Source organism: Scyliorhinus torazame, chromosome 9 (genome assembly GCF_047496885.1).
Source record: "Scyliorhinus torazame isolate Kashiwa2021f chromosome 9, sScyTor2.1, whole genome shotgun sequence".
NCBI lineage: Eukaryota > Metazoa > Chordata > Chondrichthyes > Carcharhiniformes > Scyliorhinidae > Scyliorhinus > Scyliorhinus torazame.
The window spans coordinates 248,857,052-248,871,435 of NC_092715.1; the positions used below are offsets into that span (position 1 = coordinate 248,857,052).

Below are 14,384 nucleotides of genomic sequence, written 5' to 3' on the forward strand. Positions count from 1 at the left end.
CATGTGACCCCAGACCTACAGCAATGTGCTTGACTCTCAAGGACAATGAGGGATGGGTAAAAATAATTGGTGTTGCCAGTGATGCCCACATCCCATGAACAAGTAAAAAAAAAGATTTTAAAACACCTAAGGAATGAAAGAATGAGTAGGTATTGATCAAGTGGTTTCCCCATCTCGTGGTATTTAGGTTATGCCCGCTAGTCCTGATTTTCCTTTGTTTTATTTGCATCTTGTACCACAATCGTGTATGTCCTCTTCTGTAAGAAAGATCCCTTGGCTGAGATAAGGTTGAACAATTGCCAGACACACCGACTTATTCTTAAAAAGGGCACGTTTAGCAAGTGATTCATCTTTTGCCACAGGAATGGAACGAAAGGAGCAGCAATGTGAAAATTTGCCCAGTACTTAAAATTTAAATGAGGGGATATGATTGAAATCAAATTGCAATTTAGAACTTCATAGTGTATAATATGCTATGGGGCAGATCTTACATTAACTGCGCTTGAGAATCGCCTAGGCACAGAAAATAGAGTGCATGTTTTTTTCATTCTTTATATAAGATGTGGGTGTCAGTGGCAAGAACAGGATTCATTGACCAGCCCGAATTGCCCTTGAACTGAGTGACTTGCTAGGCCATTTCAGAGGACAGTTAAGAGCCAACCACATCTCTGTGGGTCTGGGGTCACATCTAGGCCAGACTAGGAAGAATAGCAGATTTACTTCCTGAAAGGGGATAAATGAACCAGGTGGGTTTGTAAGCAATCGCAGGTTCATGTCACCATTCGTGAGCTAGGTTTAATATACTCCAGCTTTATTGATTGATTTTAAACTACACCACCAGCAGCCGTGATGGGATTTGAACCCATGTTCCCAAAGCATTGGCCTGGGCCTCTGGAGTGTTAATCCAATGGAACTACCGTTATTCCACCATCTTCCCATGGATGTGGTTAATCATTCAATCCTTTCCTCTCCACTCTTCTTTATGCACAGTACCCTTCGGTTTAAATGTTCAAGAACCAATTGAGAGAACATCTGTCTTAAATTACCCGCTGCCCCTGGAGCTATAAATATAGTGTGCCTTCTACTCAGGGTTCAGGGCATAGTCAGGGAATGGAGTCTGCTGGTGGTATTGCTCACTTTTGAATTGGTGTGTGCAGGTGGATTTTGGTGAGTTGACGTTTCAAAATAAATGATATAAGATTTTAAATCTTAAGTGGTCCAGGTTACAAAGAGAAAAATGAGGTAATGTAATCATATTTTCATAGTACCAGCATTTATTGCCCATTCCTAATTGACCTCCGAGTCAACCACGTTGCTGTGTATTTTGAGTCACACTTAGGCCAGACCAGGCAAGGAAGGCAGATTTCCTTCCCTGAAGGACATTAGTGAACAAGATGGTGTTTTTTTTTTACAACAATCGACAATGGTTTCTTACTTCCAGATTTTTATTGAATTCAAATTTCACCATCTGCCATGGTATAATTCAAACTCAGGTCTCCTGATCTTGTTCTGGGTCACAAACCAGTGACAATGCCACTCCACCACAAGCCTCTCCATTGGGGCTTCTTGAAATGACAGTGGATCTCTAGCTGATGGACGGGTCTACCTTCATGACCATCATATTCCACCCCATGTTCCTTATTCCCCCACTGCAACATTCTTTCCACATTTTGAAAATGCTCTCATTTTAACTCCCCTGTTAAATATGTACATGTGGTCAATTGATTCCTTGGGGGAATTGTTTGACTTGGGCAGATTTTAGGATTAAGAAAGTGACACATTGTTTGTTGGGAAGTATTTTTGATAGAGCAGATTACCTGCACACATTGCATGCTTCCTTAGTTTTATAAAATATCATTGCCCCATAAAAATAGAATGAAAACATTTCAGCCATTGTATATATGTGCTAACCAACCTATTTATCATTGGAAAAGATTCCTGCAGCCTATAATGTTCATGTCTAGTGAGATATTCTGTGGATCTATCCTGTGTCCTATTATTTTCAAATGCTCACTTACCTCAAGTTAAAATTTACAATAATTGAAAACAAATCTCTTTTACTTTGTAATTTTCAATGGTTTAATTGATCTGTGTTTGATTATGTTAATCTGTTAACTGATCTATATTCATTGTGCTTGATTGATTATGTCTGGTGTAGCCTCTGAGAACTAAAGTAAATAGGAGTTTCCAGTGAAAGATTTGAGTAACCTGAGCTGTCAAAATCCTGTGATTTTGAGATTTTAAAGTAATCTAAATAAACCTTTTGTAGACTTTGAACTAGTGTAATCTCTGCATTGCTCTGAGATACAGAAAATATGCAACAAACCAGCAAAGACACATGATTTGTACAAAAAATTAAGCTGCTTAAGGTGTTACTCTTGTAAATTTTAATCGAACATTGACATAAATACAAACAAAATTCACTGCTACTTTCAACTCCTGCTTACCAAAGAGTTGTGGCGCTCATCAAATGTAAGAAATGGCCAGCTAATCACTATGTAAAACAGCAATTTTATTTTACATCGACCTGAGACAATTGCTTAAATGGAGTTATTATAATACCATTATATCACATAAACAAATATTTTTAGAGCCAAGCGAGTTAGATTGGAACAGATGAACCAATTGACATTAACAAAGCACATATTTATAATCAGCTCAATAATTAAGTAAAGCTTTTGTATGACATCCATACACAGTCACATTAATTCAGAGAAGGACACAAAAAGATTGCCAAATACACAAAACTATCAGCACACTGATCAGAAATCTAAACACCAACAAAGATTTAGCAGTCCATCTGGAGTTGAGCAACATAGTACACAAAACTAGCATTTACTGCAGTGAAATCTCACAGAGGGTCAGACTACAGCCAGGTCCGTAGTTAGACATGTTTGAGATTGAGAGGGAAATCACAAATAAAGGTAACAGGTAACACAAATCCAAGAGCTGCTCGGAAGACCGATCGTGTCTATAATGCAACACTGACCATTAAATGAATGCACACCGGTGGTTTCCCCATTTCATTGTTTCATTTTGAGAACTGATGAAATAAAATACACATTGCCAGAGAAACTTATTTTAATAGCAGCAGCATGTTTTTTTGACAGAAGTCCCAGCGCAAACTAGTCTAATTATCGGGGTGATGACAAATATGTTTGATCAGTGGCATCAACATGAAATCGTTATCAACTTTTAAAATGGCCATATATATGGCCAGTGCAAGTAATGTTCACTCCATTTACAGACATCTTTAACAAAAACATCAAAACTAAACTCTTGATTTTCAGCAAAACATTTTTAGTTCCAGAAATACAGTTGATTTGTGCGCATCATTGTAACACAAACTAGCTTCAACATAATGTACATCACCAATAAATAGGGCTGGAAGATTTCACTCTGTAACTAGCTGATGGTCATTTATCTTCTAACTGAGTGAATCTGTGTAAAAGGCTGAATATGTTAATTAATTAATGTGTGAGCCCCTGACAGCTCTCCTCCATCCCATCAGTTGTTCATTCACCGCCATTTTTTTTTTGTTGCAAATTTGCATCTTCTGGTTTGAGTAATATTTCATTTTAATTTCCTTGGCAGAAATGGCCATGGAAAGATAGAACTGTGCTGAATTCTGATGCACATATTTGTTCAAATGGTATGAGGGGAGAGGGTGGCTTAGTGGAGTATCACTGGACTTATAATCCAGAGGTCCACACTAATGCTATGGCGACATGGGTTCAAATCCCACCATAGCAGATTGGGGAATTTAAATTCAATCAATAAATCTGAAATATAAAGCTTGCCTCAGTAATGGTGACCATGGCTGCCACCAGCGATCCTTGTAAAGGCCCATCTGGTTCACTGATGTCCTTCAGGCCTATATGTGACTCTGGACCTACAGCAATGTTGTTGACACTTCATTGCCCTCTGCAATGGCCTACAGTTCAAAGGCAACAGGGGTGGCCAACGAATGCTGGCCTATCAGTGACATCCACATAGAATAATAAAGAAAAAAAATGACACTTTGCCATGAGAGTGGTTAGAGTATGAAACGTGCTACCACATGGAGTAGGTAAGGTGAGTAGAATAGATGCCCTTGGTGAAAACCTAGATAAATAAATAAAACAGAAAGAACCGGTGTTGAGCTCAAACACCAGCACAAAACGGTGGGGCCAAATAGCTTGATTCTGTGCTGTGAATTCTATATAACGACAGTCACTGGAGAGAAAAAAAAAAGAACTTGCTTTTATCTCGAGCCTCACATGGCCTTAGAATGTTTTAACATGAGTTATAGTTAATGACGCATTTCTAAAAAAAAATCACAAACAGTAAGGTTCCTCAAGCAGCAATGAGATAATGACCAGGCAACCTATTTTAATGATGTTGGCTGAGGGACTAACATTGGTCAAATCACTGCAGAGAACTCCTCTATTTTTCTTCAAATAGCAAGAAGTGATTTTTCCCCCAACCCACAAAATGGGGGTGTAGTTTTAAAAATCTCTTCCTAGAATCTAGATAGTTACATATCTTGGATACGTGTATATTGTATCCAATATATGTAGTCCAACTAATACAGTCACATTCACTGCATAATTTGTCAAGCCACCCATAACATTCAATTTAATGTAGTTTATCCTAAGCATTTAATAAACAGTTTCTTTCCATGAAAGATTGTTTTGGGTGAAACACATTTAAATACTACATCCCACTAGTTATGGTTAACTTATCAGCTGCATTAACTCCCCTAACACTCAATCACATCAGCAACATCTACAAGTTGCAGGTCCTTCTTATGAAGCACCCACTATTGGTCATGACCTCCAGTCAAACAACTTCTTGCATATTTATACACTTAAAAGGTAATATTACGCAAGTTTTGTATGACCAACATTGACAGTTATCTTGGGCGAGCGTGACTATTGAACATATATCGATCTGGATGTGTCTTTTCAATATGGGATTTAGCCATGTCACAATGTAATTTCTTCTCCCTGTTTCTATACTATGAATGTTGCAGTTCAGAAGTTCCTGCTTCAGCAAAAAAGGAGCGTTTTTAAATTTTTCTCCATGACGAAACATTTACTGATCAAATTGCACCAATGGTAGCACTTACTCATTGACTTTTTTTCAAAAATAATGCTGGAAAGAAATGGATATTGTGCTTTTTTTCAATAAAGCAAGAATTCCACCTCCAAATTGCATTGGTAAGATTCGTGTTGTCATTTAAATTATCATGGGTACTAGACTTGGCTTGGCAGCTGCAAACTAGCAACCATTAAATCGGCAGATCAAATGACCAAAGTCCTTTTTGGAAACATATGTAGATTTGAAAGTTATTAAAATGTGCTGTTAGGGAAAGCAATTGTTTTTGCAACAAAAACCTGCCTGGAGTGGAAATGTAAAATGAATGACAGTCACATTTGTTTTTAATCACAGAGACAGGAATGATGGTAATATGTGTCGGGCTTTCTGTGGAATGACTTTCCTGAACATCCTGTTCAGTAATAGTGCACCCAGCTTAGCACTTTACAAATGGTTGTGCTGGCTGACCTCTGATGACCTGTTGGGAAACAAATACATCTTACTGATTCAAATCAAGCCTCATGCAAAATCTTTCGAAACCGCTTCTATGAAATTAGGGGCTGACATTAAAATGGCGAACGTACAAATTATCGAAAAAACTGTAAACGCCACTAAGCACAGTCTGTCGACCACTGCGGCGGCAAACTTCCATTCGCTGCAGATGGCTTCACCCTCGTCCTGGTCCCGGAAGCGCCTGCCAATGAACTGCAGCTCCTCCAGAATCTTCACCATCTCCGGAGAGCTTCCGACCAGGGGGCCGCTCTGAGCGCTGCCATTGTCCTCGGAAGGCGAGCATGTGATCCGGCCGCACATCACACCTGAGTCGCTGCTGGGTGGGCAGCAGGGGTTCTCCATTGTGTGGTAGCCGAAGTAGACCATGTTGCCATTGCTGGACCGCTGACCGGGTAGTCCACTCATTTCCATGCTGCTGATGCACTGTTGCTGCTGTTGGTTATACCTGTAGGGCATACTGCTCTTCCCCTCTCCAGGTTTCTTCATCCGCAGAAACCAAGCACACCAGTTCAACAGTACCACGCGCACCTGTCAAAAGGCCAGAAGAAAAATGCTTAAAAATAAAGATCTTGCATTTATATAGCACCTTTTAGGACCACATGGTGTCCCAGAGCACTTCAGAATGAATTAAGTACCTCTGAAGTGCAGTTACTGTTGTAATGCAGAAAACACAAAAGCCAATGTATGCGTAGCAAGCTCCCACAGACAGTAAATGTGATAATATTCAGGTAATCTGTTTTAGTGGTGTAAGTTGAGGTATAAATATTGGCCAGGACACTTTAGCGACAATTCTCCTGCTGTTCTTTGAATAGTGTCGTGAATCATCAGAATGCTGACCTTTGATCCATGAAATGAGATGACATGTTTACCAAACTGCACAATATCAATTGAACACTCTCAAGTTCCTGCCTTTTTTCAGTAATACTCTCTTTTTGAATGGTCTAATCTCTTTATTCTGTCTTAGACACAGTAAGATAGATCTGACTCTGTGAGAATGTAGAAGAGGTGACATTGAGTCTCATCCCATTTTGATCTCTCAAATGTTTTTATTTCTATTGAAGTCAATGCCACAAGATCATCATTGGGATAGGAATGCAAGCGCATGTAAGAGAAGTAACATTCCGACAGATTAAAAGCCTTTATTGGCCCACTAATATTACCAACTGAAGTTGTTTGAACTTCTCTTCAGCACAATGGTTTAATTGGCAGGAGTGTTCAGTGTCACATAACTTCAAGACTTAGGGTGCAATTCTCTGGAAAAGATTTCTAAACGTGGTAGCGAGCGGGTCGATTTAGTAGCAGTTGGTGCATGTGCATCCTTGAGATTAGAAAGTAGGCTGCGAAAGTCAAGATAGAATATTGTCCAGTGGGGCTTTCAAATTTAGGCATTTTCAATCTATTTAGTTTACAGCTACAGGTGACAGATGAATAACTTTGTCAAACAACTGGAAAAAATATACATGAATTGTCTTACTTTGTAAAATCTCCTACATAACTGATACTCTGTGCTCGCTGACCTACGTGGACTCCTGGACTGGTAATACCTCGAAATTAAGATTTTCATCCTTGTTCTTAAGCCCCATCATGCCCTCGCCCCTCCCGATCTATGTAATCTCTTCCAGCTCTGCAGCCCTCCAAGATTGCAGGCTCCTCCAATTCTGACCTCACGCTCATCCCCAATTTTCACCACAACAGTTAGAGGTTGTTAACGTTCTGTATCATTTGTTTTCCCAACATGGTGTACCTCGACAAAGGCGGATTGCAGAGTGGACCTCTGAAGATTCCCAATCCAAACGTGAGATTAGGACCTCAGAAGTGTCCATAGTGGTTTGCCGATAAACTGGGCAGTCATCGGCATTATACAATTAAGGATTCTGGGGCGAAATTCTCCGGAAACGGCGCGATGTCCGCCGACTGGCGCCCAAAACGCCGCAAATCAGATGGGCATCGCGCCGCCCAAAAGGTGCGGACTGCTCCGCATCTTTGGGGGCCGAGCCCCAACCTTAAGGGGCTAGGTCGGCGCCGGACAAATTTCCACCCTGCCAGCTGGTGGAAAAGGCCTTTGGTGCCCCGCCAGCTGGCACGGAAATGACATCTCCGGGCGGCGCATGCGCGGGAGCGTCAGCGGCCGCTGACAGCTTCCCACGCATGCGCAGTGGAGGGAGCGTCAGCGGCCGCTGACAGCTTCCCACGCATGCGCAGTGGAGGGAGTCTCTTCTGCCTCCGCCATGGTGGAGACCGCGGCGGAGGCGGAAAGGAAAGAGTGCCCCCACAGCACAGACCCGCCCGCGGATCGGTGGGCCCCGATCGTGGGCCAGGCCACCGTGGGGGCACCCCCCGGGGCCAGATCGCCCCGCGCCCACCCCAGGACCCCGGAGCCCGCCCGCGCCGCCTTGTCCCGCCGGTAAGGTAGGTGGTTTAATTTACGCCGGCGGGACAGGCATTTTAGCGGCGGGACTTCGGCCCATCCGGGCCGGAGAATCGCGCGGGGGGGCTCGCCAACCGGCGCGGCGCGATTCCCGCCCCCGCCGAATCTCCGGTGCCGGAGACTTCGGCAACCGGCGGGGGCGGGATTCACGCCAGCCCCCGGCGATGCTCCGACCCGGCGGGGGGTCGGAGAATCTCGCCCGGTCTCCATCATGAACTAGATTGGCTGATTTTTAGTCTCTCAGAGAACTCCATAAATAACTTAAGAAACGTTATGACTAAGCTTTCCTTAGAATCTTAGAATCCCCTCAACTTCGGACATGCCCAAAACATATGAACATGGTTGGCCGGGCTACCCCCACACCCGCCCACATCTGTCCTCCACCTCCTTGAAGAATCTACTCATCCGGGCTACCGTTATGTGGGCCCTGTGGACTACCTTGAACTGAATCAAGCTGAGCCTAGCACAGGACGAGGATGAATTTACCCTTTTCAAGGCTTTTTCCCACAGTTCAGTTTCAGGTTCCCCTCCCAACTCCTCTTCACCTCTTTGATAGGGGCCCCTTCCCACTCTAACAATTCCCTGTATATGTCCGAAACCTTCCCACGTCTAACCCTGTTTTTGACAGCACTTTATCCTGTAGTCCCCTCAGGGGGAAGCGAGGAAAGCTTGGGAACTGTCTCTGTACAAAGTCCTGCACTTGAAGGTACCAAAACCCGTTCCCTCCCGGCAAGTCAAACTCCTCCTCTCCTGTCTCCAAGGTCGGGAAGCCCTCCTGGAAGAATAGATCCCCAAACCTCTCAATCCCTGCCTGCTGCCATACCTTAAAGCCCCCATCCAGCCCTCCCGGGACAAACCGGTGATTGTCACAGATCAGTGACAGTGTCACAGTATCCTGACCGAACTCGGTTAGTTCTTACATTTGCCACCGGGGCCTGGTACAGTAGCCGGACCCACTGCACAAATCCCTGCCCGATCCCAAACCTGCCTAAAATATCCCATAGATACTTCCACTCCACTTGGTAAAAAGCCTTCTCCGCATCCATGGCAACTACCACCTCAGCCTCGCGCCCCTCCGCTGGCATCATAATTACATTAAGAAGCCGTCTAACGTTGGATGTCAGGTGCCTGCCCTTTACAAATCCCGTCTGATCCTCCCCAATTATCTCCGGGACACAATCCTTTATTCGAGTGGCCAGGATCTTTGCCAATAATTTGGCATCTACATTCAAGAGGGAAATTAGTCTGTACGATCCACAGCTCTCCGGATCCTTTTCCCGCTTCAGGATGAGAGAGATTGATGCCTGTGATAACGTTGGGGGGAGTACTCGCAGTTCCTTAGACTCGTTGAAAGCCTTAAACAGGAGCGGCCACAGTAACCCAAAGAACTTCTTATAAAATTCAACTGGGAACCCATCAGGTCCCGGGGCTTTACCTGATTGCATCGCCCCCAGTTCCTCTATCACCTCCCCCAGCCCAATCGGGTCCCCCAGGGCCTCCACCAGCTCCTCATTTACCTTCGGGAACTCTAGCCTCCCCAGGAATTGATTCATGCCCTCCTCCCCATCCGGGGGGGCTCGACTCGTATAGCTGGCTATAAAATTCCCGAATCACTTCATTCACCACCCCCGGGTCCGTCACCGTCTTCCCCCTCAAATCCTTTATTTTCCCTATTTCCCTTGCCGCCTCCTGTTAAATGTCATTTTGTCAAAGCTTTTTGATTTGCACTTATCAGGACACTCACAAGAATGCCAATGTTGAGACTTCCGGTGGCAGCCATGAGCTGAGTAGTCGGCTGAAAGGTGGCTCTCTCTTAAAATCTTTGGTTTAGATCTTTTAACCCCACAAAATGGGCACCAAAAGTGATAAAGGTTCCCCAACATAACCCCCATCTATGACTCAACCGACCAGGATGCTAACGGGCCAGCAACCAGGCCACAGCAAAAAGTAGGGAGAGAAAAATCTTTACCCCAGAGCAGAGCCCCGCAGTGCGGTCCACAACCAAACATAGTGGACCCAAATGATTTGCCAATGCCGGCCCAGATGATGATGGTGAACCTGATGGAGTACACCACAATGGAACTCTGGAAGCACAAAGAAGTGGTGAAAGAAGACCTCATGATGGCAATGAGGTCAGCAGTAGAGGCCGCCTTGACCCCCATAAAGAATGCCAATGTCAGGTGAAACAGCAACTTTATTCTGTATGAGAAGAGGTTGGCAAGTGGACTCTGATTAGTAGGGACATTACCATGGAGAATGCACCAGTTGATGGTGGCTGACACTTAACTGCAAAGCACTATTTGAAATTTAAACCAGACAGCTTGACTCTGATTGGTTAAGGCATTTCCCTGTGGCATGAACAAACAAATTGCTATCACTCATCTTGTTTAGCTGAAACAGTCACAATGTGTGTACATGTTCTTTCTGTCTGCAAAGAACAATGTACTGTGTATTTGTATACATAGCTTCCAGTACTCGCAAATGCACCGCAGTGTTCTAAACATGATGGTGACAACCAACTTTGGATTGTCAGTCGGGCTCGCTAGGGTGCCAACTAGCCATGGCAGCTTGACCCCTGAGTCACTGGAGAGGCTCTGCCAGTTCTTAGCCAGTTCTTAGACCTGTGGGTGAGGATGTCATTGGCCTCACCAAATACTGCTCTTTATTTCAAATTATTGCAATCCCTGAAGATTCCACAGCCCACTGAACAATTCCATATTTAATGGTCAAATACTTTGAAGCACACTAATTTGTTTTAATCAAAAATAGGTCAAGTTGTGTTATACATGTGCAGACTTAATTAAATTATAATAGTCTCCAAGGTATTTATATGGAGCTGTATGCCACATTTTCCCACACAATGGCATCTTCTGCACGTGCCATACTTTGCCATTAAAGGGCTTGAATGTGTCCCATTCACTGTGATAATGAAGGAATATAGGAAACACAAAATATCTTCAGATTTATAAAGTAGTTTGATTGAACTGCATTTTAACATTATATTTTTGCATCGAAATGACAAAGTATCGTGAATTATGTTGCCTTCCTAGAGACTTTGTTTAACCCATGGAAGAGCAATTAGTGATGAGAAATCTGATCAGACAAATGATAAATTGCCAATTAAGAAAATAACCGCAGGTCACTGTTGAGAGATTCTGTCCATACTACATTCATCAAATGGGCAATGATGGAAATATACTCAGGGCCATTTACAATTGTATCTCAGGAAGTTTAAAACTGCTGAGCTGGCACCATGCCCAAAGTTTTATTCTTGGTGCGAGACTCTTAACATTAAAAAAACAACATACAAGACCAGACTGATGGGACACAGCAGACTCGTAAGTAATTGCTTTGTTTGCACTACAAGGCACATGGACTGTGCTTCAGATTAAGTACTGTGAGCAGGCTGATAGTACAATTATTAAAGATGTTTGCCTCATGGTGCCATTCTCACAGCTACACACCTTAATTGGGTATTGGTGAGGTCACACCTGGAGTATTGTGAGCAGTTTTGGTGCCCTTACCTGAGGAAGGATGTTCTTGCTATGGAGGGAGTGCAGTGAAGGTTTACCAGGCTGATTCCTGGGATGGCTGGACTGTCGTATGAAGAGAAATTAAGTCAATTAGGATTATATTCATTGGAGTCTAGAAGAATGACACGGGATCTCATAGAAACTTATACAATTCTAATAAGATTATACAGGGTAGATTCAGAAATAATGTTTCCAATGGTGAGGGAGTGCAGAACTAGGGGTTAATATGATGTGGAGATGCCGGCGTTGGACTGGGGCGAGCACAGTACGAAGTCTTACAACACCAGGTTAAAGTCCAACAGGTTTGTTTCGATGTCACTAGCTTTCGGAGCGCTGCTCCTTCCTCAGGTGAATGAAGAGGTCTGTTCCAGAAACATATATATAGACAGATTCAAAGATGCCAGACAATGCTTGGAATGCGAGAATTAGCAGGTGATTAAATCTTTACAGATACAGAGATGGGGTAACCCCAGGTTAAAGAGGTGTGAATTGTATCAAGCCAGGACAGTTGGTAGGATTTCGCAGGCCAGATGGTGGGGGATGAATGTAATGCGACATGAATCCCAGGTCCCGGTTGAGGCCGCACTCATGTGTGCGGAACTTGGCTATAAGTTTCTGCTCGGCAATTCTGCGTTGTCGCGCGTCCTGAAGGCCGCCTTGGAGAACGCTTACCCGGAGATCAGAGGCTGAATGCCCTTGACTGCTGAAGTGTTCCCCGACTGGAAGGGAACATTCCTGCCTGGTGATTGTTGCGCGATGTCCGTTCATTCGTTGTCGCAGCGTCTGCATGGTCTCGCCAATGTACCACGCTTCGGGACATCCTTTCCTGCAGCGTAGGGGTTAATAGTTTGAGGATAAGGGGTAAATCTTTTAGGACTGAGATGAGGAGAATGTTCTTCATTCAGAGAGTGGTTAATCTGTGGAAGTCACTACCACAGTACGTAATTGAGGCCAAAATGTTGTGTAATTTCAAGAAGGAATTAGATGTAGCACTTGAGGCTAAAGGGATCAAAGGATATGGGGGAAGGGGGGATCAGGGTATTGAACTTGATGATCAGCCATGATCATAATGAATGGTGGAGCAGGCTCAAAGGGCTGAATGGTCTCCTCCTGCTTCTATTTTCCATGTCTGTTTCAATGTATGTAAGTGTTTCCCAACCACAAGTGTAAAATCTGTACAAATGACCTGTCAGGTCTGATGCAGGGGAACAAATGGTGTTGTGCTGGAGTGGAGTTGCTCACTGCCTTACCATTTAAAATAAGTTAGGAACCCTGGGTCCCTGGTGCTGTGGGGCAGCAGTGCTAACCACTTTGCTACCACGCTGTTTAAACTCAGACAAAATAGATCAAGGAAGTGGGTCCCACACTGTGACGCTGGCGATTAGTCAGGGCCAGGGAGCAGACTCAGGTAGTGCCAGGGGGCAGTTTTGGGCAGTGTCAGGGTACTGCCCAGGATGGCCCTCTTCTCCCCGGGGGCTGTTCTCCAACTTGTGTTCCCAGATGGGTTTTTACGACCACTGGCAATGGTTTCATGGTCATCATTAGACTTTTAATTCCAGAGTTTTATTGGATTCAAATTTCACCATAGACTGTGGTGGGATTCGAACCTGGGCCCACAGAATATTCTTTACCTGCTGGTCTCTGGATTGCAAGTCCACTGACAGTACCACTATGCCACCAGTTCCCCATCTGCCTGAAGGTAGACTCTCAAAGGCAGATCGATGAATTCTAGTGCTCCAGGCACGTTTTGTGACCCTGCCGCCCACCTACCTACAACCCCAGTCCACCCTGTGGATGAACCCTCCCTCCAATATGGTGGCCTGGAGTTTCACAAGTTGCTGGGAGGGCACCTCGACCTACAAAAATAGGCTGCCGCCCCTTCTGGTTTGGACGGCCTCCTCTCGGTCCCCTAACTTGAAGAGCCTCCGCCTATCACCTTTTATCGGATGGCCCTCTGACAACTGTTTGACCAATTCAAGGAAAATCATGACTGGGGGGACTGTTCCCACATAGTGCGGGTCGGGACCACATCAAATCCCAAAATCCTGGCTGGGATTCTCCCCTACCCAGCGGGGCGGGGGAGTCTGGCGTAATGGAGTGGCGGGAAACACTCCGATGGGCCCCGATTGTGGGCCAGGCCACCGTGGGGGCACCCCCTGGGGCCAGATCGCCCCGCGCCCCTCCCCCCCCCCCAAGCCCCCAGAGCCCATCCGCGCCGTCTGCTCCCCCGGTAAGGTAGGTGGTTCAATCCACGCCGGCTGGCGAGTGTTGACAGCGGCGGGACTTCGGCCCATCGCGGGCCGGAAAATCGCCGGGGGTGGGCCCGCCGACCGGCGCGGCGCGATTCCCACCCCCGCTGATTCTCTGGTAGCGGAGAATTCGAGACACGGCGGGGGCAAGATTCACGCCAGCCCCCGGCGATTCTCCGACCCGGCGGGGGTCGGAGAATCACGCCCCCTGTGTCAGAAGTTAATATATCTCAATATGATTCCATCTTGTGCAATCTCCAAGTAATTACCCAGAAATGCAGTCAAAAGATGGCAGATGTAGTAAAATGTGAATCTAAACTCTTTGCTCCCACAGTTTTATCTAAAATATAATAACTATCAGTTCCACATGATGGTAAATCCTATCGACTAACCACATGTGCAATAAATCCGACATATGCTAATCTAATGGTGCCTTCAAACAAAATTACAGCAAGATTTTTAAATGATCTCCATGTCCATCAGGCATGGTAAGCTGGTTCGGGTGTGGGAAAGTGTCTGATGATTCTACAGAGTAAAGGAACATGCCATTTGGCTCCAATTACGCATTTGCTAAAATGCAAC

At 44.8% G+C, this 14,384-nt stretch overlaps 1 protein-coding gene across 1 annotated transcript in view; it reads right to left on the reverse strand.

Annotated features, from left to right (window-relative positions):
- Window positions 1-2,364: 2,364 nt before the first annotated feature.
- Window positions 2,365-14,384, reverse strand: part of chrna8 (cholinergic receptor, nicotinic, alpha 8) — a 488,191-nt gene continuing 476,171 nt past the window's right edge. Inside the window, exon 10 of the mRNA XM_072517257.1 lies at window positions 2,365-6,120. Coding sequence (XP_072373358.1) covers window positions 5,599-6,120 — 522 coding nt within the window. The 3' untranslated portion in view covers window positions 2,365-5,598. The remainder of the gene's footprint in view (window positions 6,121-14,384) is intronic.